Source organism: Ostrinia furnacalis, unplaced genomic scaffold (assembly GCF_004193835.3).
Source record: "Ostrinia furnacalis isolate ACB-3 unplaced genomic scaffold, ASM419383v2 OfSCF6417, whole genome shotgun sequence".
Lineage (NCBI taxonomy): Eukaryota > Metazoa > Arthropoda > Insecta > Lepidoptera > Crambidae > Ostrinia > Ostrinia furnacalis.
In genome coordinates, this window is record NW_021136656.1 from 93,964 (window position 1) to 118,147 (window position 24,184).

Sequence of the window (24,184 nt, forward strand, 5' to 3'; positions counted from 1 at the left end):
TGTAAGGTCAAGGCCTTTTACAATCAAATTCAATAAATGGTTGGGTTTTAAAAATAATATTTTCTCCTTTTATACATAATGAATTTATAAAACTTAAATTTATAACATTTTATTGTACCATATAATACAAAAATATCACAGCTTATTTTTACATTATACATAGGTACATACAGCTACAACAAAACTTACCATTTACACTATCTTAACCAATTTAATGGATGGATGGAAGTAAGTTAGTATTCAGTGGTATATATTTTAAAAATTATATTACAACTAGATGTGCCCCGCGGTGTTACCCGCGGTAAAGCGTAGCCTATGTGTTAATCCAGAGTGTCAGCTAACTCCACACCAAATTTTATTAAAATCGCTCCAGCTGTTTAGACTTGAAGAAGTAACATACCCACTCACAAACTTTCACCTTTATAATATTAGTGTGATGATTTAAAAATGTTGAATAGTTTGGTCTGCTGACATTTACATTGATGTATAAAAATAGGTTCAAATACGAGGAGGTACTACTCAAAATTTTGTTACATAGCTTACACATAATTTGCATAGTGTAAAATTATAAAAATAATACTAATTAAAATAATAGTTAGTAAGAAAATAGTCTTCTTATTATCAACAAGTAGCAACCAAATAAAAACAATAAGCACTTTTTTATTTGGATAATTATCATGATTTAACAAAACAACTTATTACTATTACATTACATACCACGATTTTAGTATCAGTTGTTTAACGAAGTAATAACTTTGGAATTGGAACCTTTACAAAAGATCGCAAATAGTACTTTCAAAGATAATAATTTCCTAATAAATATGTGAACGTAATCATCGAATAAATCCATAATTATGTGGATTTAAGTCTCGCGAGCTGAGCCATGATTTCCTTGTCGTCATCGGTAGTCGAAGCGCCAATCTTGTTCCGAGCTACTGACGGTGCGTCGGCCATCTGTATAAACACATTTTTGGGCTTAATATTTTCAAAGATAGGTTTATATTTTGATTGCATGTCATTACTGTAATGTGTGCACAAAGCTCGACAAAATGTTTTAAAGGAAAGATAATTATCTTAGTAAGTAAGAATAATCTTTCAAACTGTCTCTTTCAGGACCGGCCTTTGTCTAGCAGTGGACGTCTTTTGGCTGAAACGAACGAACGAATCTTCCAAAATAAAGATTATGCCCGTTTTCACCATCAAACTCTTTTAAGTGACCCCTATGAAAACGAAATTCCTGTTGTGTTATCATACCATAGGGGGAGTCACTTAAAAATTAGGGATTGATGGTGAAAACAAGCATTAGTCTATCAAATCGATGATGTTATCTTATTTTATACCTCACTGCCAATAGCTACCAATGGTTTGAACATATTTAATACCATCAGTAGTGGTGAATATTGCATCAATTTTGTCGACTATGGTATAAAAGCTACCATAATAAGGATACATTGTATTGTACTACAATCTAATACATACAACTTTAGCATAGGAATATGGTATGTGTGTGCTCACCTTGCCACTAATTTCAATGCCAATTTCATCAAGCACTTGGTTGACAATTCCCTCAGATTCTTCTTCGTCGCCAGATTCGTTCATGATGTCATCAAGAGTGTCTGAAACTATAAATAAAATATATTTGTAGTAAAAATGTGTTATTTCAGATTTATTCACTAATCTACACTTATTCTGTAATTCTCATAAAAAAAATAAGATCATGTTAGACTTCACATTTTTTCACATTATTTTAAGTCAAGAGAAAACAAACTAAGTTTAACCAATTTAGACCATTATTATTTACTGTGTTTCAGTTATCACCTTACAAGTCTATAAAAGAAAATACATATAATGATAATATGAATAACTTACTCATGTCATCGGTCATGTCCATCTTGGCATTCGCCTGTCGGAACGCTTCCATGTCCTTGGCGATTTGATGCGGGTTCATGACCTTGTTCATGTTGCCCATTGTCTTGGCCGTGGTGCCCATCGCACCCGCTATGGCTATGTTCGCTCCCATCGTCTTGTTGTGGAGTTGAACATTTGATATCTAATAAATAAATAAATATCCTTAGACATTTTACACTGCGCTTCTAGTCCCAAACTAAGCAAAGCTTGTACTATGGGTACTAGACAACAGATATAAACATACTTAAATACTTTTTTTTTTGTAAATACATACTTATTATACATAGAAAACACCCAGTCCAATACAAACAAATATGTTCATGCACACAAATGTTTGTACTGTGCGGGAATCGAACCCGCTACCTCCGGAATAGTAGTCCGTTTCGAACCACTACACCAAACGACCGACATCTGTAAAATATTTATAACTTCTTAACTGCAATTATTAGGACTTGCAGGGTATGAAATGAAGACTTATACCACCTATCCCTTATACCAGGGGTGGCCAACCGGTCGATCGCGACGTCCAGTCGATCATGGCAAGGCACAAAAAATACTACATGATTGTGTACTAAACTATGCTGTTTCATTTAAGATTTCAAGAAGTATGTAAGTTGTAGATCGCCCAGGGTTTCGTTAGTAAACAGTAGATCTTATATCTAATCAAGTTGGCCACCCCTGTCCTATACAGTCACATGCATAGGTATAAATATTAAAGCAGATTTTGTTTTAGTTTTTAGACTAAGAAAATTTTTCAATTTAATTCAAATGTAACCAAATGCAATAAATAATGCACTTGGTTGGATGTTTGCAAAACTAAAGCACACATCATTGCAAACATAAACCAAGTAATTTTCTTACCTTACTGTTAGCGGAGTATATTCTATTTTTCTGCTTTCTTAATTGCACCAATTGCTTAGCCAATATTTTACATCCATCATTATTGCCTTCATTAGCCATTTTCTTAATATCCATTTCCTGAAAAATATTACATAACAGATTAACTTTTCAAAATATAGAAACTACTATGTTAAAATTAAAACACATTAATAAATTATGAACTTTATGATTACAATTAGAATCATTAGGTAATTGCCAAATTAAATAATTAATCATTCCAACTGGTTGATCAGTTTGCTGACTCAAATTTTATTGATAACTGGACTTGTATTGTAACTCACCAATTTCTTTTCTTCTCTCTCTAGCTTTGCTTTATCCCGTTCCAAATCCCTAGTGGCCTTTCTAAGTTCTCTCTCATTTTGTCTTTGCTGTTCTGTATTTAACAAAAATGTTGATAATAAATACAAGGGTAGATTGCTAACTTAATAAAAATAGTATAGAGTTAGTAAACAAATTGTACTACGTCTAAATGATATTGGTATCTTCTTATTTATTTAATTGTTTGTTCAAGGTTATGGATTGGAAAAAGAAACAAGTACCTACAAACACTAGGTAAATGTAAAATTCTTAGGTGTCATTAACCAATGGTGGTATTATTGTAACACAAATTACTTACATCAATAGTGCAGGTAAAGATATCAAGGAGTTTTAGTTTCTTTGAAAGATTGTTAAGGAAAGATTTTAGAAATATATATTCAAGTAAATAATAATGACGTACCTTTTACTGTGGGTTCCTTTCTAAAAAAATTCATTTCTATGTAGATTTATTAAGTTTGTTATAAGAGGATTTATGTTTAAACAAAAATATTGTCACAACTTGGATGACTAATACAATATTTCACAACAAAATTTTATTTAATTTTGCATGATTTCATCACATCAACACATGACATGATTGATGATTTGTTATTATTTTAACGTCTCAACGTCGCCAACTACTTACTGTCACTTTGACAGTTTACGCTCTAGGATATTTAACCGGCTGAATAGAGACTGGATCATTTCTCACACAAAATAGTCACTTAAGTAGTCGGCCATGACCATGACAAAATTCCATCCAGCATTAATATTGTTGCTTGTAATGTTAATGTTCTGGTAAATGCACTTTATTTGACTACTTTTGAATATGTAGGTGATTGCTAAATATCTACTTAGTTTATAAGTATCTCAGAATTCTCCTGAGGAATTCTTAGACCACTTTTGTGGTTCAGTGGTATGACCACCTGTTTTGGAACTTGTTGTTTTCTACACGATTCACCTGGTAGGGCTTGTTCTTAGTCTACCTGGCCATAGCTAGCTATTACCATTTTAGCGTAGGTACTATCGTCTTTTGCCATATCAGCAGATAGCAATGTTATGTTTATCATCAATCATCATCATTTCAGCCATAGGATAGGACGTCGTTTCGCCTGTTGGTAGCGTCCTGGATCCAGCGCCTTCCTGCTAAATTACTGAGATTGGTAGATAAGAAGAAGAATTTTATGAAAAATTCAAACTATCTTCCCGTAATCCCATTGAAAAGTCTGCTGCTACGAGATTAGATAGAATAGAGATAATAGTCTATCTTGGTCTTTATCAGTCGAGCATACTCTAGCAGCTAGCGTACTTACCTATTTCAAAAATGTATTCTACTAGGAATAGGTATAATCTTAGTTCTTTAGATTTTCTTCCTCGATAGAAGTCGGTAGAGTTATGGAGAAATATTTGGAACAAAAATAAAACAGATTTGTAACTATCTAATGGAACATTTTATTTTCGAGAGTAAATCCGAAATGTTCTTTTGCAGGTCACTTCATTGTTATTAAATTTAAAATACAATTTAAAGTAAATATTTAAAAGTACATACGAGTAAAGTCAAGCAAATGTGCAATGAAAATGATAATTTTAACTAAAAGACTTTCATGATTCCTAACAGAAAAATATTTAAAACACGTAAAAGATGGTTTTTCACAAAATATTTGATTTCATTCATCATTTTAAATGGAATCCTGATTCTGGATTCCGATATTTTTTGTAAATAAAATTATTGTGAAAACTTCCGCAATTACAAACATTTTAAGAATTACTAAAACAAATATACAAACAAACATTGACAATACGAACAAAGATCCAATAAATAAGACTAAATTTACTTAAAACATTCTACTAATGAATTAAAGTAACACAAAGTGGTTTATGACAACATTATGCGCAATTATGCGGTAGAATTATTTCTGAGTCTATCATAATTGATTATGTCCTTAAATCGATTTCTTATATAAAAAAACTTACGATATTTTTGTCAAGGGACGAAACTTACTGAGAGAAATTAACGACGAGAAACAATGAACCATAAATAGTTTGAAAGTGAAACACTTAAGTAGATTAGCAAATAAGGATGATGATTTGAGAATGTAGAGATTCACCAAGACCATTTAGGTTTGAAGGGTTCGAATTCCCATTTATCTGGGAATCCTTGGTGAGGTCTATCTTTGTAGTCGCTCTCTGACCATTGAAATGGTTTGATGACATCCCTGTTGAGGTATTCCAAGTTTTCCTGCTCAGCTTCTTCTAGTTGCTGCTTCACGAGGTCTCGGATCTCTAGCCCGTCGATTGAGGGGTTGTTGTCGAACTCGTGGGTGTATATTGGGGCTATGTTGCCTCTGTTGATTTTAGTGGCATTCGCTTTTGTGTAAGGAGGGCCGGATAGCGCCACAAATTCTATAAAACTCCTGCCTTGTGTACCTGTGGGTTAAAAATCGTTATTTAGAAATTGATTAGGCATTAATTAAACAATCATAAATTATTTAACCCATTTTAGATGCTCCAATTATTACTAATAAATAAATCGCTTCTGAATTAATACCTACTTAAATAGTAAACTTAATTGCTTCAAGCTACTGTTCATTTGCGATTTTGTTGAAATTACAAGTAGGTATGAGTGGACTATGAACCTACCGGTAGCAACTTTTGTGTCTATGATTCCATATGCTTCTTTATACTTTTGGACCAAATCACCGCGTACTCCAAGGACTGCCCAGTACCCCATTTCTCCGACCATGCACTCCAAACCCTCTTGGCATTCCTCGGTCTCATTACTAGCTCTGTTGATCGCGGTGACGTTGTTCTGCCGCATTAGTTTGATAATTCGTTCCAGAGATGTCGCGTTTTTGTAACCACGTTTGAAAATAACGGCTCTTGGAGATTCCGATTCTGAGAATATGTTTCCATACTGCTCTTCCATTTGATTGACATGTGTGATTTCGGCTATATCCTGAAAATTAAACAATTGAGGTTAATATTTCAGCGCAATGCAAACAAATTATTGAATAGAATTAGTTTTTGACGACAGTTAAGTAGGTATTTATGTTTGCTTGTCGAATAATATCGTGAAATATATTCGGAAGTCACGCTTGAGCTAATATGTGTTAAATTACATTAGGTATATTCATGGTCACTCGGATTCTCCGTTTGCTTGATTTCATTGCGTTGAGGCGAGGCCGACCTTGATAGACTAGTGGTCAATGAATCTTTTCAAAATGTATTACCAGGAAAAGATACTAAATAAATTAGCATGAATAATGTTAACTAGGTAAAATTGCAAATGTGGGAATTTTGACCTTCTAGATAAAATATTTCAGTCGCATCAAACAATAGTTTTAACATTTTTAACACAGTAAATCGGCACCATCTCAAAGTTGGTTCAAAATTTAAATGACCTTAATGACCGAAACGAATTTATTATAATAGCTTAAACAAAGAAATTGACATTTTTGCGGATGCGGGAAACGCGGGACCGGTCGCTATGGAAATGCATGCCGGAGGCCTTTCAACTGAAAGTAGAAGAGGAGTATTGAACTGACTGAAGACTTTATTGTACTGACCTGGAAGAAAGGTAGGCCATAGGTAGCCCAGTAGCCCTGTTCCATCAACACGTCGGTGAGATCTGCAGAGTGCGTGCGCCCGGGCACCTGCTCTATCAGCCATACCAGCCCCTTGCTGTGTCCATTGCTGGCTCGGTAAACTACGGTGTGTTTCACATCCCTGAGGAGAAAACGTGGTTACAGAGTGAGTGTATGAGTACGTAATTGCGTAAGTCTTGCTTCCGCGTTTTACGTTATATTAATCGAAACAACCTAAACTTTAGGTTTAGGTCCTAAAGAATTAACTTTAGCTACACTGTGACTAAACTATGATCATACGTTTTGCTATCAGTACCTCTAGTAGGAAAAACTTTCGAGTTCGTTTCGTTGCGTATTCAAAGTGTCATCGAAAAATTTTGTATGAAAAATTAAACAGCGCCCCCTATATTATAGCCGCCCTAGGGGGCGCTGTTTAATTTTTCATACAAAATTTTTCGATGACACTTTGAATACGCAACGAAACGAACTCGAAAGTTTTTCGTACTAGAGGTACTGACGTACGTTTGTGGTTGAAATTAGTGTTTACAAAATTCAATAGATTTTAAAATTATGTAGACTGAATACATAACTAATTTAAATACCTAAATATAACTCAAAAGACATGGAGCTGTCCAAAATTAGCTTTGAATGGATTCGTAAACCAATTTTACATACCTATTCACAGTGCTCTCGGTGACGATATCGTTCTTCGCGAGTCTGTCAATGGGTTTCTCTTTCCTCAAATGTTCCAGCTGATCGAACTTGTTGTAGTCAACAACCAGCCATTGCTTGCAGGCAGTGCCGGAGTTGCTTTGAGCTAGGATGTGGCCCCAAGTGCTCACGTTAGAAGCCAAGTGGTTGGCGGCCAGCACGCGAGGACCCAGTGGCACCTAGAAAAATATAAAAGGTACTTGTTGTACTTACATATTCTATTGTATTCTACAGGGCTCTAATTGAAAATTTTTATCATAAGATGAAACAACAGGATGAAGGCTCAAAGTGCATAAAGTTTGGGTTATTATTTTAAGCGCAGAATATTATTGAACCTAGTGCATACTTAGTGCAATAATATTAGACAGGAAAGTTAGTTATGTGGTTATCCCTATAGGCGTAATAATGTAGGGCTAGTTTACGCTACCATGAGTGATGGCGATTGATATAAACATGTTGTTTACATAATGGCCACTGTGTTGATAAGAAGTATCTACAAAGGAAAATTACAAACAAGTATTCCACACGATCTGGGTCACTTATTTTGCAACTTTCTTGTGTGACATGTGAGACTACGAGCGTGTTGCGAATTGTAATTGCAACTGTTGTAACGACCAAAGCTCAAAAAAAAGGTGCAACTTACTTGTTCAGTTATGTTCACTTCCTTCCACAGTTTGCTATTGTAATTTTTGAGTGGTGTACCGGAAACTGCTAGTCTATGGTCATTCCCTTTTAAAATGTAAAATTCGTCTTGACTGTTAATGGACCCAGGATACCCGGAGAAGTCCACCGATGTTCCCGGGATGAGACTGGAGTTCTTGTTAGATGTGAGATGGTAGTTAAGTTTGTATCGTTTTAATATGCGAGTCATTGAGGAGTAGCTGAAAATACCAAAAAAAAATTTTTACTGCCTTGCATTACTTAACTTCTAGATTTTGTTTTAGAAAGTTATTACAAGTTTCTGATGACTGCAGTAAAAATNTTAAAAGTTATTACAAGTTTCTGATGACTGCAGTAAAAATTACCTTCCAGCTGTGTTTTGGGCTAGATAAAGCTTCTTGCTAGATGTTTCATTAACTATCCTTATGAATCCACTGGATAAGTGGGGCAGGGTGTCTATGACGTCATTATCCAAGGAGTTGTTCAGCTTATGTTGGATTTCAGTCACCTCTGCAGCTGAGTTGAGCCAGTACAAGTCGGATATGTCAGTATCGTACTCGTTCTGGCTACGTTCGACGCCATGTTTCCAACCGGTGAAGATACCACTAATTTGGACGTAATATAGAGATACCTGAAATGAACATGTAAGTAGGTTAATAAACTAAAACAACATGTGTAACGCCAAATATTAACTTTCACGATAGCGTGAAATAACAAAAACAACTGTGAAAGAAGTTATATTTTTGCTTAGTTATTGCTCATATCCTGTTACGAGTAGGTAGAGTCTTCGAAATGAGTAAATACATGAAACTTACCTGGTGCCAGAAAGGATCAACACTCCCCTTCTCCGCGGCCTGAGACTTCCATATATCGACGGACTTATCCAAAGCATCCCTTAGTCTATTGCATTGTTTTTCCAGTGGTTTGTTGTCACATTTAGCCCGAATGGTGTTCTCCAGGTGCGTGTGGATGAGTGACCAGGTCAGGGCACCTTCGACGATGCCTGCCGCATATGCTTGGATCTCGTCGGGGTATGAATCTGAGGTCTCTACTTCCAATAGAGACCAGCTGGAAATGTCCAAAGTCAAAGATAAGGAACTCTTTATCATTCCATTGCCCGAATTAATACAACTGTAGGACATTCAAAATAATATAATATTACGGTCATTCTCCGGATCTGGATTATTTTGTTGATTACCCCGACCTTTTTTATTTTTGAATTTAGAGTAAGTTTAGGTAAAACATTTCAAAATAGACATTATTACGAGCATATTTTTTATATTGGCCCATCTGTAGCAAGCAGGAATAGAAAGTTATGCGACATCAAAATTTTCATGGTCGGGGTAATCAAAGTTGGGAGTCAGAGTAATCAAAAATAAAACAAAATATTTTATTTTCTAAGGTTTTTTTTAAGTTATGGTAAAATAAATGTTATTATAACTAGCCATTTGTTATTTTGATGTATGAACGACAATATTGTAAAGTTTCAACAAAATCTGTTAAGTAGTTGTTGCGTAAAAGAGTAAAAAACATACATAATATACATTATACATATAATATTAGTGACTCAATGTCCTATGTCTCCTATTTGGGACAGAAGGCGTCCACAACAGTCCTCCATCGCATTCGGTCTTGAGCTTCGTGTTTGATCTCGCTCCAAGTCTTACCAGTGCGCCGCTATGTTTTTTTGGCGCGACCACGTTTGCATTTTCCCTGGGGGTTCCAATCTAGAGCCTGCTTGGGGATGTGATCGGGGTCCCTTCGGAGAGTGTGGTCGATCCAGTTCCACTTGCAGCGTTTATTCTGCTGAAAGATCGGTATTTCGTGGCAGCGTTCCAAAAGTTCGTCTTTTGAAGATTTTGGAGAATTCGGCGAAGACAGCGACTGAAGAAGATCTGCAGCTGGTGCGAGATGACCTTAGTGACCTTCCACGTTTCACGCCCATAGAGCAGAACTGGTTTGACGTTAGACCCGAATATTTTGATCTTGCTTGGGTCAATTTCCGTGACTGCCATACGGCTCGANGTTACTAAAATATTATGTTATTCGGGTACTTTTTGGCCCCGGACACGTGATTTTCTTGGCTGGTGGAATGACCCATTAAAATGAATGCATTTGACTTACCCTGTTGTTTCAACGTCCATTCTAAAATAAGCTCTTGCTACTCCTCTAGGTATATCAGCTAGTTCATTACTCTGACCCCAGTATTCGATGCGATATCCTGTCTTATCAGAATAGAAAACGGTTGCTGCGTAGTTTCCATCTTCTTGAATTCTAAAAACAACAAAAAACTTGAGTTCTAGAATGTTTTTGAACTCTATCATCAAGCAAACATGATTTATTTTTGGAAGCATGCCAACCATCCTAAGTGTACATGCGTCATTGATAAGATTTTACATTGTATAATAAAAATAAAAGCTGTACCTCTCAATCTGCCCAGCGAACAGTGCCAATATTGCCAGGATTCCAAGTATTCCTAAGATGTAAGAGCTGACTTTGGTCCGCAGCCATGAGGCGCCGACTACTTTCAAGATTTTAGTCATGATCCGGCTTCGGATGGTACGTTATAGATAAATATAAACTATAAAATGAAGAAAATGTTAAGAAACTTAATAATAATGAAGTGACAGTGCGTGTAGACAATTTTCTCCAGCGGGGGAGCGAGCATCAAAGATGCGCGATGCGCGCGAGTTCACGGTCTTGCAGGGTCTCCGACGGCTGCGCTCGGAGACGTCATTGGACTTTACCTCGTAACACTCTATTGTTTTGGTGTACCACACCTTATTTTAAAACTATTCCTTTTAACCCTGAAACAAAAGAAAACACTCATAAAGAGGGCAATTCATTTTCAAAATGTTTCTTCCGTAAAACAATGCGTTTGAAGTACACAGACTGAGATAAACCTGACAACACATTTCATATCCATCAAGCTGATTAGACACCGGGGTGCCATATTGACACTCTCAAAAAACATTTCCCCTTTTCTGAAGTTAATAAACGATGAATATTTGAGTATATTATTCAGAAATTGCAACATAAGTTATTATCAGGAAAAAGAATTCAATAGTTACACCGAGATGATTTTACTTTCTCTCTAACTAGTCACAATCCAGCGTAGTTAGTTGCACGATCAAAAAACTTCATTACCAAAGCCAGACGTCAATCGGCAAACACAGACGTTGATTGAAAATAGCTGAACACTAGGAAACTGCAAGCTAAAGATTGATTTTACATAATTTATGACGAATATTAAGTTACACTTAGGACGCACTAGAGCTCAACACTCTTATAAATAAATTAAAAGTTGACGTGTCCCGTTAGACGGTTCTCACGAATACAACTACGCTATGAACATCAGTAGTCAGGTTGATTCCTCGTTATCATAAGTTCAATAAAAGATATTTCAGTGTACCTATGAAGGTATGCTCTCACGTTATCTAGAACTTGTAATTACCTAACATAGATATCAAACGAATTGTTGACGATTAACCAGGAGCATTCACTCGTATTTCCGTCGTTCAATGGAAATTAAATAGGTACTTATATACCTACGAGTATTACTCGTACATCTACGACTAAGGTTAATTACGGACAATTAAAGAAGTTAACATTCCTATAGAGTTGATAAATTGCTTATAAAATTTTCATTGTTACAACTGACGTCACATAAGGTTTCAATAAGTATTTGTACAGAGTTTGGTGCCCACGTGTTCTTACTCATTTTCATAAAATATTATCTTTAATACTTATGTATCCAAAAGTAATTATGGGTTTTTGGTTATGGTTCATAGTTCTAAGCGATTGGTATCTTTTAAAAGTGGTGTGTCCCAAAGATCTTTTCTCAGTTAAGGTAAGTAATGTTTATAACACATTTAAAAACCTAGAGTAAAATTTCAAATCGTAAAAATCTAAGAAATAAATCATCATCATAATTAACCGTGAAAGTTGCTTTGTTAAAATGTTTTTTAAATTCTAATTCTACGTAAAATATTTTACCTGAAAGTAATCTGCAACATAATTTATTGCAGCCGCTCGCATTATGTGGATTCAAGATTAAATTAATTAGTGTTAATTCATTATGTAAATATGTTTTACGTAGAGATAAAAAGCACTCCTTGGTGGCGTCGCCTAGAGAGACGTGACGCCACGGTTAACTTTAATACTTTGTAAACGTATGTAAATAGTTTGTTGGTGAATAAATAAATTCAGATGGAGACTTCAGAAGCACGGAGGTTCGCTCGTGAAAGCACTTTGTGAACTGCCTATTCGATCCGCCCAGTCTCGCCTACGATACAGGCAAATGCAACAATGGCCTATGAAACCAAACACTCGGTGCCTTACACGTGCCGCCTAGACAAACGCCTAATAACATTTTCTAGTTTCATTATCCGATCGAAGGAAACAATTTCATGCAAACCTAATTCAGGAATAGTCAGTTGACAAACAACCTTAAAGCACTAGATAAACATCCTTGTTCTAAAATACACAAGTATCACCAGTCGGGCTAGGATGCGCGCCGTGATAAAATCTTATCGATGATTTTAGACGACAAATGTATAGGCTTATCGCGTAAAATCGATAAAATGACGCGATAAACGCTTATCGCGGCGCGCATCCTAGGCCTACAGTACGACCATGACTTCAGAAAATTGAAGGATAAAAGAGGTAATTTGCAAGATGGAAATAGCCACATACATACAGTTCCATTGGTAAACATGTTATTTATTGAGAGGAAGCTTGTGGTTGCATTCGAAAATTGATCATTGACGTAAGTAACGTTTATTCTGCGGTTTAAACGCATATCTTTATTTTGGAAGACTTTTTACTGAAGTAAATAACTTTTTGCAGAGAAAACAAATATCAGTCTGAAGCTGGAATGCGATCAACTATGCGATTTAAATAGTGAGCTCATCTGTCGATCGGTAACAGAATTAAATTATGATATAAGAATTTGTGTTTCAAAAAATCATTAAAACATTTTGTATAACATGGAGAGCCGGCCCCAAATAATGGGAAAAAGGCCTAGGGAAAATAAAAAGAAGATTAAAATAATTTATACTTACTGATTAAAATATCTTTTTAAAACGTAACTTTCAACATTGAAAATTTACAAACGTATATTAACAATGGACAATGAATGTAACTTTTATCTTGTGGGACGGTTTATTAAACATTTCTGCATTTAACACCTACAACGTTGCATTGGATGTAGAGCTTGTCATTTTCGTAAGCAAGTAAAAAAAAGCATTAACTTTATGATTTCTTCCTTTTTATTGGGAAGACATATTCCAGCTATATTATTATGTTCAGCGTTTATCTCTAGGTAGGTAGGATTTTTAAAGCTTAGTTTAGTTTTTAGAGAGAGGGGGGGGGACACCCTCCTCGAACAAAAATTAACACTTTAAACTTTAATATTTTGCAAACGGATCCCTAAATTGAAAAATAGTCTTAAAAACCCCTACTAAATCAATATGTTATTGCTAAGCACTGTATATCCGAGCCTTGGGCTAAATGCCAGAGTATTGGGAGACTATCAATCCGATAAGCCTAATGTATGTCTGTTTAAACGAATTTTACATGCTGAAAGGTACTCAAACATTATCTGTGAACCACTTCATCTATATGTATGAACGAACGGGTCGAAAGGACACGCAATATAAACAATATTTTGATAAATATTTTAAGCAACTACGCCCACTTCAAACAACATTAATGTCTTTCGTCACAAGTTTGCATTTGGCTAAAATTATTTTGCTAACATAATAATTGTTTCTCTTGCAACCAAGTAGCTAGTTTGCAAAGTACTATCTCTAAGATAAAAATGTTATGTTAAATCATGCAACTACGTAAACGAATTTTTAAATTGGAAAATCCTGATTCTGTAAGATCAGTCTTTTTTTTACTACTGCATGTTCTAATCATGAAGTTCTTGATGGATTTGTGTGTAGATTGCATTTAAATAGGATATTTTTATCCCTTCAATTGGCGGGTAAAGAGTTTCAAGTGTTCATTTATTTACGGAAAAAATATTACAATGATTCGCCATGAAGTAGCCTTTACATGTCTTTCGTTTCAAAGTACACGCACGGTTTATATTTCTGCTTTGTTTGCAGTTTACTTGGTCTTATCTTGCAACGTGAGACTTGTCCGATGTCTAGCGCCATGGCAACTAGGTCACTTTACATCTCGCACTTCCTATGACTACACTTTTCTAAATATAATAGGAAAAAGTCCTGACCACAGCCAGAAATTCGAACTTCAATCTTGAGATAAGATTCGCTATTCACTTACCGCAGATCCGTGAGAAGTATGTTTTAAATGGAATATGAAACTCTGTGATACAGTGAGATTAGTCTGCTAACACGCACGCACTTTTAGCAAAATATAATTTGAGAGAAATAAGTATTTATCAGCACCAGGGAGTTTGTCTAACATTCTTGAATGTTGGAAACGAAATTGTAAATGTACGTCCGCCGAATACGTAAGCATATACGAAGTAAATCAATGCTGTCCGAGCCAGGAGCTCATACATTTGGTTTTATGAATTTTATGATCATACTCTAGTGTGAAATATATTTTTGTAGACACGTGCCGTAAATATATTTAGAATAAGTACATAGGTATTCACCCAATAAATATTGAATATACGAGTAGTACGGAAAACTATATGTATTTCAATCATTCCCATTCGTATGACATGTTGATTACTGAAAATTTTTAAGGTAATAATATCATAACAATATCTTAAACTTATGTAGAGATTTGTCATAAAATTTTACCCAATTATAAAAAACTGTGCTGTACCTACGCAATTAGCATAACTACACATGTTTGAAATTTACTTACTAAAATAGTGCTTAATTTGTAGATAAATGTTAAATTCATCACACAATATTTCACCTGTACATTGTAAATGTAAGCAGAATAAAACGCAATGAGCAGTCATAAGAACTGTGTCAAAAGTTTTTTTCGAGTCAGCACGTTTATTTAGATTAGTTATTAATTAAGTACATAATAACAGTGCATTGTGTTGCGAATCTTTAAAGTCACATATTATATTATGTATACTTTGTAGTCTACTCCTATGTAAGAACATGGGTAGAGTCATAGAGATTAGTTTACACGTGCCCCTGCCTCTTGAGTTACTATTTGTAGAAAGATACTCGTATGAACGTAGGCACACATAAATCATGCAAGATTTATCCTCATCCATTATATTATTATATTATACATGGCAAGTTTAAAAAAGGAAGAGCTTAAAAGAAGTTGAGCCTTTAAAATCCCATAACGACGTAGCAGGTAGCCAAACTCCGCATTCCATTTCTCATTTCTGTTCAATCCAATATTTTTGTTCATGTTGTTAACGAATACATCTTAACATAATATTTTTTCTCAAAAATAACGGTAGATAAAAAGTAAGTACCTACGTGCATAACATATTTTGTGCTCGTGACTTCAATTTCAATATTATACACAAAGTTCAGAAGTAGAGATAGTCGATCTGGCATAAAAAAACTTGGGATGGGTGTAAGAGAAATAATTGCATGAGGAACTTATCAAGGAGGTTACATAAATACAACTGTTTACAGAATCATAATGAGGACTCTGCCATATCTGTACCACTACTTACCTACTTTTCCTTAACTTTATTGCTATAGTGTTAAAAAAATATCCTTTAACAAAGAAATGACTACCATGAATACCTACACTTACAAACCGTTTTTACGGTTAGGTGATGTCAACGGGTTGTTTGAAGTTTATTACCTGTGTACTACGTCAATATTTAGCTAAACTTTGAACATAAGCTTATTCTATTCCTTAAATGGGTAAGCATGCATGAACTCTATCGACCCCTAAGAAAGCTGTGCCTGCCCGACCGCCGGAAATACCTGTCTGGTAAATGAAAAAAGGCCCTGTTCAATGGCGTTCAACAATAGAGACCTTTTTGTGATGCAGAACCATAGTTATCACACCATAGGCGAGCCAAAAGTTGTATTATCAGTCTAGTTACTTTTAAAATAAGTTGCCATTTTTCAAAAGATCTCAAAGTATGGGAAGCAGTGCAAGTGCAACCAAATGTAGAGTGAAATGCATCTTAATTTCAGGAACAAGAGTTTATTTTAATACAGCAGACTGGTTTAGCGAACTGGGTCGCTCAACTTTGCGGGCGTTGAATACAAAGTTCCCGTTTTTTCTTTGAGTTAAAACCCTTAGGATGAATGCACGAAGTGCGTAAATGCACCGCTCAGCAGTGGTCCGCAATGCACTGAGTTCACTGACCGCTAGCTGTGTCTCGCCCGATGCTCTGTACTGATCGGGAATTCCTCCACTTTAATTAATATAATTAACTCTATTAATTGCCTACTGTAAACGAGACCAACATTCTAAGTGACAACGCAAAAGACAATTTTGTTGATTTATCTTTTCCAACGAGGCGCGAGGGTTTGATACAAAATATTTATGCATTATATCAATTATAATAAAATGTAATAAAATTAACACCCAAACCATGAAATTGAGATAGAGATAAGTACAAATCTGGCAGATATCTTTAAAGTTACCGGTAACCTTAAACGTTTTTTTATTAGATACCTACTATAGAAATAATGAATTACTACATCTTTATCTTAATTATTAGTAAGTAATGACGCTACTGCCTTGTAAACTCGTGTTATCTAGAAGTCCTTAATTAATGTTAGTGCACCTTTTGTGTTTCAAGTACAATGAAATTAATTATAAGTTTGTGTTTAAATTTCTTATTTAAGACATTTTTATGACATAGAAGGAAAATTAATACAGGAAGTTTGTTGCGAATATACCTACCTAATAAGCGTTCATTATAATGCTATAAGACCAAACAAATCATAGGAATATTTGTTACTGTAATAAAATTAACGTTATCGGTGTGTTTTTATCATAATTATAAGTTTTTTTTAACCGCAATTAAAAACTCGACCTATGTTCAGCAGTGTACGGTCCTATGGCTGAAATGATGATGATGAAAACTCGTGTATTTTATATACCATGTAACAAGGTTTTCGTCAGTCTTAGATGCACCTTATTCCCCAACAAAAAAACCTAAACGTACATACACCTTCGTATCCAATAAAAGGTACTTATTTAATTTGAAGAATACTTACAGCGTCGGTGGTGAGACCACAAACACGTTGTGTAGGCGTTCTCAACCCATCGGGATGGCCCTGTGGTGGCGGTGGGTGACGGTCGACCTCTGATCTAGACCGCAACTGATCTGTAACAATATATAAAACAATTAGCCACGTGTAAATCAGCTAAAGGCCATCCACAGTTTTGACGGATGGATCTCTCCGAAGAGACCTTGCCTGTTCAGGCTAGTATCTATATATGTCCATTGTCCACTGATAATCTTCCCCTTTAATTTCCAATTTGATCTGAGAACGGTCACTGATGGCCTGCATTCGATTTCTTATTCAGATTTGTTAATATCCATCCATTAACAGTCGACGAGCCGACATTACGAAGCCTCTTACTAAAAAAGTGTGTGTTAGCTGCTTCCTATTTGATTAAGAACACATTATAATACATAGAGTATAATGATTGCACCACTTTTAAAAAACAGTATGTATTACCTACACGTACCACATTCGCTAAAAACAAATCTATTGTCACTACTTATTACATCAAGGAAATCTCGTGACTGAAGCAATCACAAACAATATCGTGGTTTGTTAATTAGGTGCTCACACAAAGGTTTTCCGCTTTAAATCGACAATAACTATTTCTTGGTAATCTGATAGTTATTAGGAAAAGCAGTAAGTATGTAGGTACTTGAAGAGTTAAAGCCATTATGATTGAGCTGTTGAACTATCATGAGTAACATCAATGAGAAGTATTATTTTTATCATTGGAGATAAAATCATTTTGATCATCGGTTGTGTTGTGATAACACTCTGATGTCACAGTTTATGAGTCACCATTGCCAAGGAAGTGGGACAAACCTATTAATCATTTAGTGTAATTTTTCCCAGTTTGGTTAGTACATTACATAAAGACTTAAATGATTTCGATTGTCCAGAAAGTAGAGATTTCTTGATTTTAGCGCGCGCTACATATCGGCCCAAAAGCGTGGATTAAGCGAACTAAAAGGATAGGTATATGCCGCATATTTACTAATCTTATCTGATAAAAACCTAAACCTTAACGAATTGAATATGGATTTGTTTCCAAGAAGAAAATGATCACTTTTATCGACTTGTTACGCCTTAAATGTCTTGGGCAATTAGAAACCCCGTAATACATAATAACAAGTGACATGTGTAACTTTACGTCCAAATGTGCTAATTATTCAAAAAGTTTACCTAATTTCAATGGCATGGCTCGGCGCAAAAGACACGATTTTTGCATGTTCGATTAAATGGGCATCACGTTTCGAGCCAGACTCTTGTTTTATCAGACATACCACGCGTGAACGAAGTAGGTATAAGTAATTAAAAGAGGTTTATCTTTGGGGCGTCATTAGTGTACGGTAATGAGTGATTATGGGTTGTCGGCGAGTGTCTCAGCGGCGGGCGCGGTCACACTACACCAGGCGATGTAGCTGTCGCAGNATGGTGATCAGCCGTCAACGGCTGTCGCGTCTGCGAGATGAGATGAGCTATTACGGGCGCGGGCGCACCGAGGTGGCCTCGTAAGATGAGGCGCTGATTACTGGACGATTAACTTGTCTGATGACCTTTTATTGAAAGAACAATGACCAGAGGATAAAATAAATATCAAAACTCCAACCACTTTTTGAATAACGAGAGTAACTAATTAATGCTTTATTTGTACTGGTGTTTTCAATAAAACATTTTAGAAAACCTATTATAGTTTCAGTTTAGGTCGAATCTGTGTAAATCTAGAATAAAATTTTCCTCAGTTATGCATTAAATGACTAACACCGATTTTGGCATCAGTGTTTGGCTTATCATCAAGGAATGATAAGGGGCGAATAAGAATAGAAAAACTAAACAAAAACTTGTTCACTTTTACCCAGATCAACAACACATCTTCATGAGTAGATGATTTCTGAATGCGTGTATTCCTACGAGCAGTATAATAATTACATTATTCAATTCTCAAAACATAAAGAATGAAGATTTTTTTAAACTTTTAACGCATACAATAAGTATCTCTTAAAACACCTGTGTATGATACGTATGATAATAAGTTTCGTATTACTGAATGGGCGTCACCGATCACTTACGTCATCGTCACACGTTACCTATTTGCATAAAATATTTGGCGAACGTATTGTAACTATCCAGTACTGGTGCAACTCACAACTGGCTTTAAAAATAATACAAAATGAGAGAAAAATACTCGACACTGTTTCACATTATTTTGTCGTATAATTTTCAGAATTGTTATGATTAAACGTAATTACTGCGCTCTACATTTATGATTGTATGAATCACGAGCAGTAATTCTAAGGGACAGTGGAATTGTACTACAAATGGATACAATAACAAACCACTATTTTTATAACATTGCGAATTTGCGAACCGGATAATCTCTACCTTGTCGGCATATTTATCACACTTAAGAGCGTTTACGCGAAGCGCGGCGNGCTGTCATCTCAAAGAAAGTTCCTCGTTTAGTATCCACAAATTCTAAGCTGCACTAAAACGTCAAAAGCACTGGTGGTTTGCCAGCTGACCATGGGTACCTCACTTTATCATACCACTGAACATTTATTATCACAATATACTTCCTTCCTAGTGTAGAATACCAGAAAATACCTAAAATTAACACAGATGGCTAGTTACTTGGAAAATCAATTTGGATCACGCCATGATATCCAAAACTACGTTCGTAGTTCGTTCGTAGCGTTTCAGTAGTCGTAGTCGTAATGAACATTATGTAACTGCATAATAATATTTATTAAATTATTATCTTGGTGCATAATATACATGTTATGTAAGAATAAGAAGAAGCCAACTATTTCTGTTTTTCCTGTAGTATTTATGATTTACGCAAAATGTTTCATACTATTGTTTTATTCACATTATTATCATGGGCAACGTTCAGTACTAATTGTGGTGAAAAAAGTGTTATAGGAATTAGTAGCCGATGGTTCATGACATACTTACTATTGCTTAGTGCGTAGGTATAGGTACGAATAATGCAGTTAGGTAGTAAAGTAACTGTAATTATTTACTAAATAGCTGATTAAAGCAGCGTTCTAGTTAAATACTTTTGTAAAAAGTATACTCACCTGTTTTTCCGATAACAAGAAAAAACACAATTAGCGGTAGCACAGCAAGAATTAATTTAAAAAGTCTAACACACGCTATGCTACAATCCACACAAGAATGTTTTGAACCACTAATTTCCGTATAGGCTGGATTTAATTTATTAATTAAAAAAAAGTTATATCATAATAATAGTTCCACTAATGCCTTACGTATAGCTAAACTGCAAGACGTGATTGTAAAAGATCAATGAACGTGACTGAAACATGTCTAATACAATTATTTTTCAATTCAACTGAATTAAATTATACCACGTAGGTACATCATGATCGATTTTAGATAACTCGTTATACCTACCTACTTAGCGGTCGAACCTATTCGTTGATTACTTTTTAAATATTTGGATTTCATGAGAGGAATTCAATTATTCAAACTGTGTGTGAAAAATATTTTGTTTTGTCTATGTATGAATAATATATCATACGAGTATACTCAAGTAATTGCAAAATAGAAAATCATTCAGTCCCTCGCCAGTATTGTATTAGGTGCAAGTTATAATAATTGCACATCAGTTTCCTTGTTTAGTTAACTCGCGAGTTAATTTTAAACATTGGTGTCAACAAGTTATTTACATCTCTCATAATGTTGTGTATTAAAATATCATATGCGATCTAACTTTTTGTCAACACACTTGCTCGTAAGTGGTGCTCGTTGCATTTTTTTAGATTCATTATCGGTAGATGAATTAAAATAAGAGATCTTCAATGTTGTTGTTCAATTTGTGTTGTTATGAAATATTTAGTCTATTTTAATTAGCTGTTTGTGCTTCAGCATCTCATTAAAAATACTCTACATAATTTTGACGTCAAAATGTAAAAAAAATCACATGCTATATTTTAACAATTTTTTTATCATGGAAATAATGTTGTCTTTTGAAACGCATGTGTATTAAATATTGATATGTTAACTACTTTAAACACTAGTATATCTTAATGTATTATTATACATAGTATGTAACAGAAGTCTATAATTTTCAAAAGATAGTTCACGTTATACGAGTAGCAGTAATGTATGTACATATTCCTACGCGGTAAAGGCCCATTGCTGTGACTTGTGACAAGTTGTGACTCGTTTGTGGACAATGTGTATTCCAAGTTTTGTTTTAAACATTCAATCATACATACAACACGTGGGAATTTACGCAGATGTTTATGCAGTCCTATCCAATCAATTTACATAGCAACCATACCAAATTGGAATTTAAATTATGGGAAAACTTTAAACAGAGATACAGCGTGGAATTTACCCTGAAGTGCCTAAAGTTAAAGCGACTCTATCAATAGCAATATCTTTGCTTAGCAACCAAACCGTAGATAAGCGAGTCATAAAAACGTGCAACATGACATTTATTTTGGTCAGCATGTATTTTAAATTGTTTAAAAGTACTGTTTTATCGGTGTATGCCCATTGCCCATGTAGCTATTTTAAATAATAATTGTACCATTTATGTACTGGCTGAATGATTATCTTAATTGGGTTTCACTAGTATTAAAATCAGTAGTACCAATTACTGAAAGATCAAAAGTGAGTCATTGACACGACTTCATCGGATGTCGAGTAAATTATTAATACTATAACTTAACTTGAAAACTGAACTCTATATTTAACAGCCACGTGCTCTTGAGCTGTAATGAAGTCGGGACACATTGTTCCGACTCGCGGCGCCGTTCAAAAACCGATTGGGGTCAAATGCCGAACGTCTAGACGTGTATCTACTTCATCTTAGTTTCATTTAGTTTTTATGATCAGAATCACTTAAACTACACTATTTTATGTACTCTTTTAATAGGTCCGACTGTAATTCAAGTTTTTAACATAAAATTTCCCCGTTCACAAAGACTCAATGAACGTAGAGGTCGCACGAGAGCTGCCGAAGAGAAAGTGACTCTAAGGACATACAGCTCTACAAAAGCGACATTTAACTAGGTGCACAAAAGAAAACTTCATAGCGGAAAATCTAGTGGATTGGCGTGAAAAGTTGTGCAATATGTTCTTATGGCGTATAAAATAGAGTCGTTACTTACGTTTGCATGGATTTTCCTCTCGAAATTCAGAAGGTGCCTTTGACGTTGGCAGCACGAAGGGGACTACATTTGAAAAGGCACTTTTAAGGGCTTTCGCGTGAACTACAATGAGCCCTGTAGCGACACGACCGCACTTGGTTACATCGATTAAACGAGTGGGGCTTCGGCCTCGCTCGTCGCACGCGCAGGGGGCGCCACTGTCGCGACCAGCGACCCTCGCCAAGTTCACGCATGAGTTTCTATTTTGTTTTATAAACAAAAAAACTATTTTTTGTATAAAATATCAAGGCACAAGCTGTAAATATTCCATATAGTGCACAAATATTTACTGCATTTAATTTTATAGTTGAAAAAATGGCTTCTGCCTAAATAACGATTCTGTAGAAACAAATATTTTCTTTAGGCTCACAAAAGATTGTGTAGTGATCAATAAATCTTATGAATGAATGAAAATGAAATTCAACATGCAAATGGTGATACATTCATTATAAAAAGAGTAAAACAACTTTTATTAATCCAAATTAACTTGCTAATGGGTATTCAGCGCCATCTAACGCTTCACTGAAGTATTGCACTAAAACTGGATATGATGTTCTTTTACCAGCAAATATGTACTTTAGTTAGAAGGTCATATTAAATACAATTTGGTATGCGTAGTATCGTACAGATGTCTCTATTTACTATGTTAAAACAAGACGTGACTCTACAATACCATAAAATAATTAAATTGGCTCTACTATGAAAATAATAGCTATCTAATTATACCGTATAATTTATACATTACGGTTGTTACGCAAATAAATGTTTGTTCCTAGGTTCCTACACATAAGTAATAATAATAAAGAATAATTTAAATCGTAATTGTAATTTCTCGAATGAGCCAGGTACGTAGGTACTAGTATGTCCTATTATTACGTAACTGTCCTTCAATTTTATATAGCAGTATAAGGTACAATGAAAAGACACCTTTCTTACACAAAAGACAGGTCTCATTTTTCTACAACTTTTATAAAATCCATAGTAGCCATGAGGCTCTAACAAAGTAATTACAGATTTTTGTTAGAGCTGGGCAATTCGAGGGAAAACATTTCCGGAACTCAGGAAATATTATAATTATTATTTCTGAAAACTAGTTATTTACGACGAAACGAATGGACATCTGAGTTAATAAACCACGAAATAAAAGCCTGTATAGATTTTTATATTGCATGTCCGATTCATAAAATTACAACAGATTTCCCTTTAAAAAATAAAAAAGGGTTTCCTTTTTAGGGTTTTGAATAAAAACAACAAGTAAAAAGAGGGGTAAAGCGGAAATTATTTTTTACTCTTGTATTCCATTGTGTATTTTATACGAAACATTGAATAGGTTGTTTTTGTAAGAGTCACGTGTATCAGCTTCCCCCTGCTAGGTAACCTGTTGATATAGGATTTGTAAAAGGAATTTAGAATGGTATTAGGTTCCGTAGTAGTCCGTCGTTCGTTCGTTCGTTTCAGCCAAATGACGTCCACTGCTGGACAAAAGCCTCCTCCAAGGTTTTCCACAATGCACGGTCCCGCGCTGCCCGCATCCAGGCTCTTCCCGCGACCTTTACCAGATCATCGGGCCACCTAGTAGGCCTGCCCACGCTACGTCTTCCAGCCCGTGGTCGCCACTCGAGAACTTTCTTGCCCCAACGCCCATCGTCTCCACGAGCTATGTGCCCGCCCACTGCCACTTGATTTTAGCAATTCTGCGAGCTATGTCGGTCACTTTGGTTCTCCTGCGGATCTCCTCATTTCTGATTCGATCTCGCAGGGAAACTCCGAGCATAGCCCGCTCCATCGT

General features: G+C 35.2%; 2 protein-coding genes across 3 annotated transcripts; both read right to left on the reverse strand.

The window, feature by feature from the left end:
- Positions 1-672: 672 nt before the first annotated feature.
- Positions 673-3,699, reverse strand: CHMP2B (charged multivesicular body protein 2b). The gene is made up of 6 exons (XM_028317769.1): positions 3,527-3,699; positions 3,090-3,181; positions 2,770-2,886; positions 1,870-2,050; positions 1,516-1,622; positions 673-954 (listed from the first exon to the last, which is right to left on the reverse strand). Exons 1-6 carry the CDS (start codon positions 3,558-3,560, stop codon positions 853-855), a joined length of 633 nt encoding a protein of 210 aa, XP_028173570.1. The 5' UTR covers positions 3,561-3,699; the 3' UTR covers positions 673-852.
- Positions 3,700-4,603: 904 nt separating this feature from the next.
- Positions 4,604-22,717, reverse strand: lama (phospholipase B domain containing lamina ancestor). 2 transcript variants are annotated; one of them, XM_028317728.1, is made up of 11 exons: positions 22,357-22,717; positions 17,201-17,310; positions 10,485-10,867; positions 10,185-10,334; positions 8,876-9,128; positions 8,426-8,691; positions 8,044-8,281; positions 7,365-7,579; positions 6,672-6,831; positions 5,746-6,061; positions 4,604-5,532 (listed from the first exon to the last, which is right to left on the reverse strand). In XM_028317728.1, exons 3-11 carry the CDS (start codon positions 10,601-10,603, stop codon positions 5,210-5,212), a joined length of 2,040 nt encoding a protein of 679 aa, XP_028173529.1. In that variant the 5' UTR covers positions 10,604-10,867; positions 17,201-17,310; positions 22,357-22,717; the 3' UTR covers positions 4,604-5,209. The 2 variants fall into 2 exon arrangements, with proteins under 2 accessions (XP_028173529.1, XP_028173530.1); XM_028317729.1 differs by lacking the exons at positions 17,201-17,310; positions 22,357-22,717 and adding an exon at positions 11,208-11,225.
- Between the last annotated feature and the right edge of the window lie 1,467 nt (positions 22,718-24,184).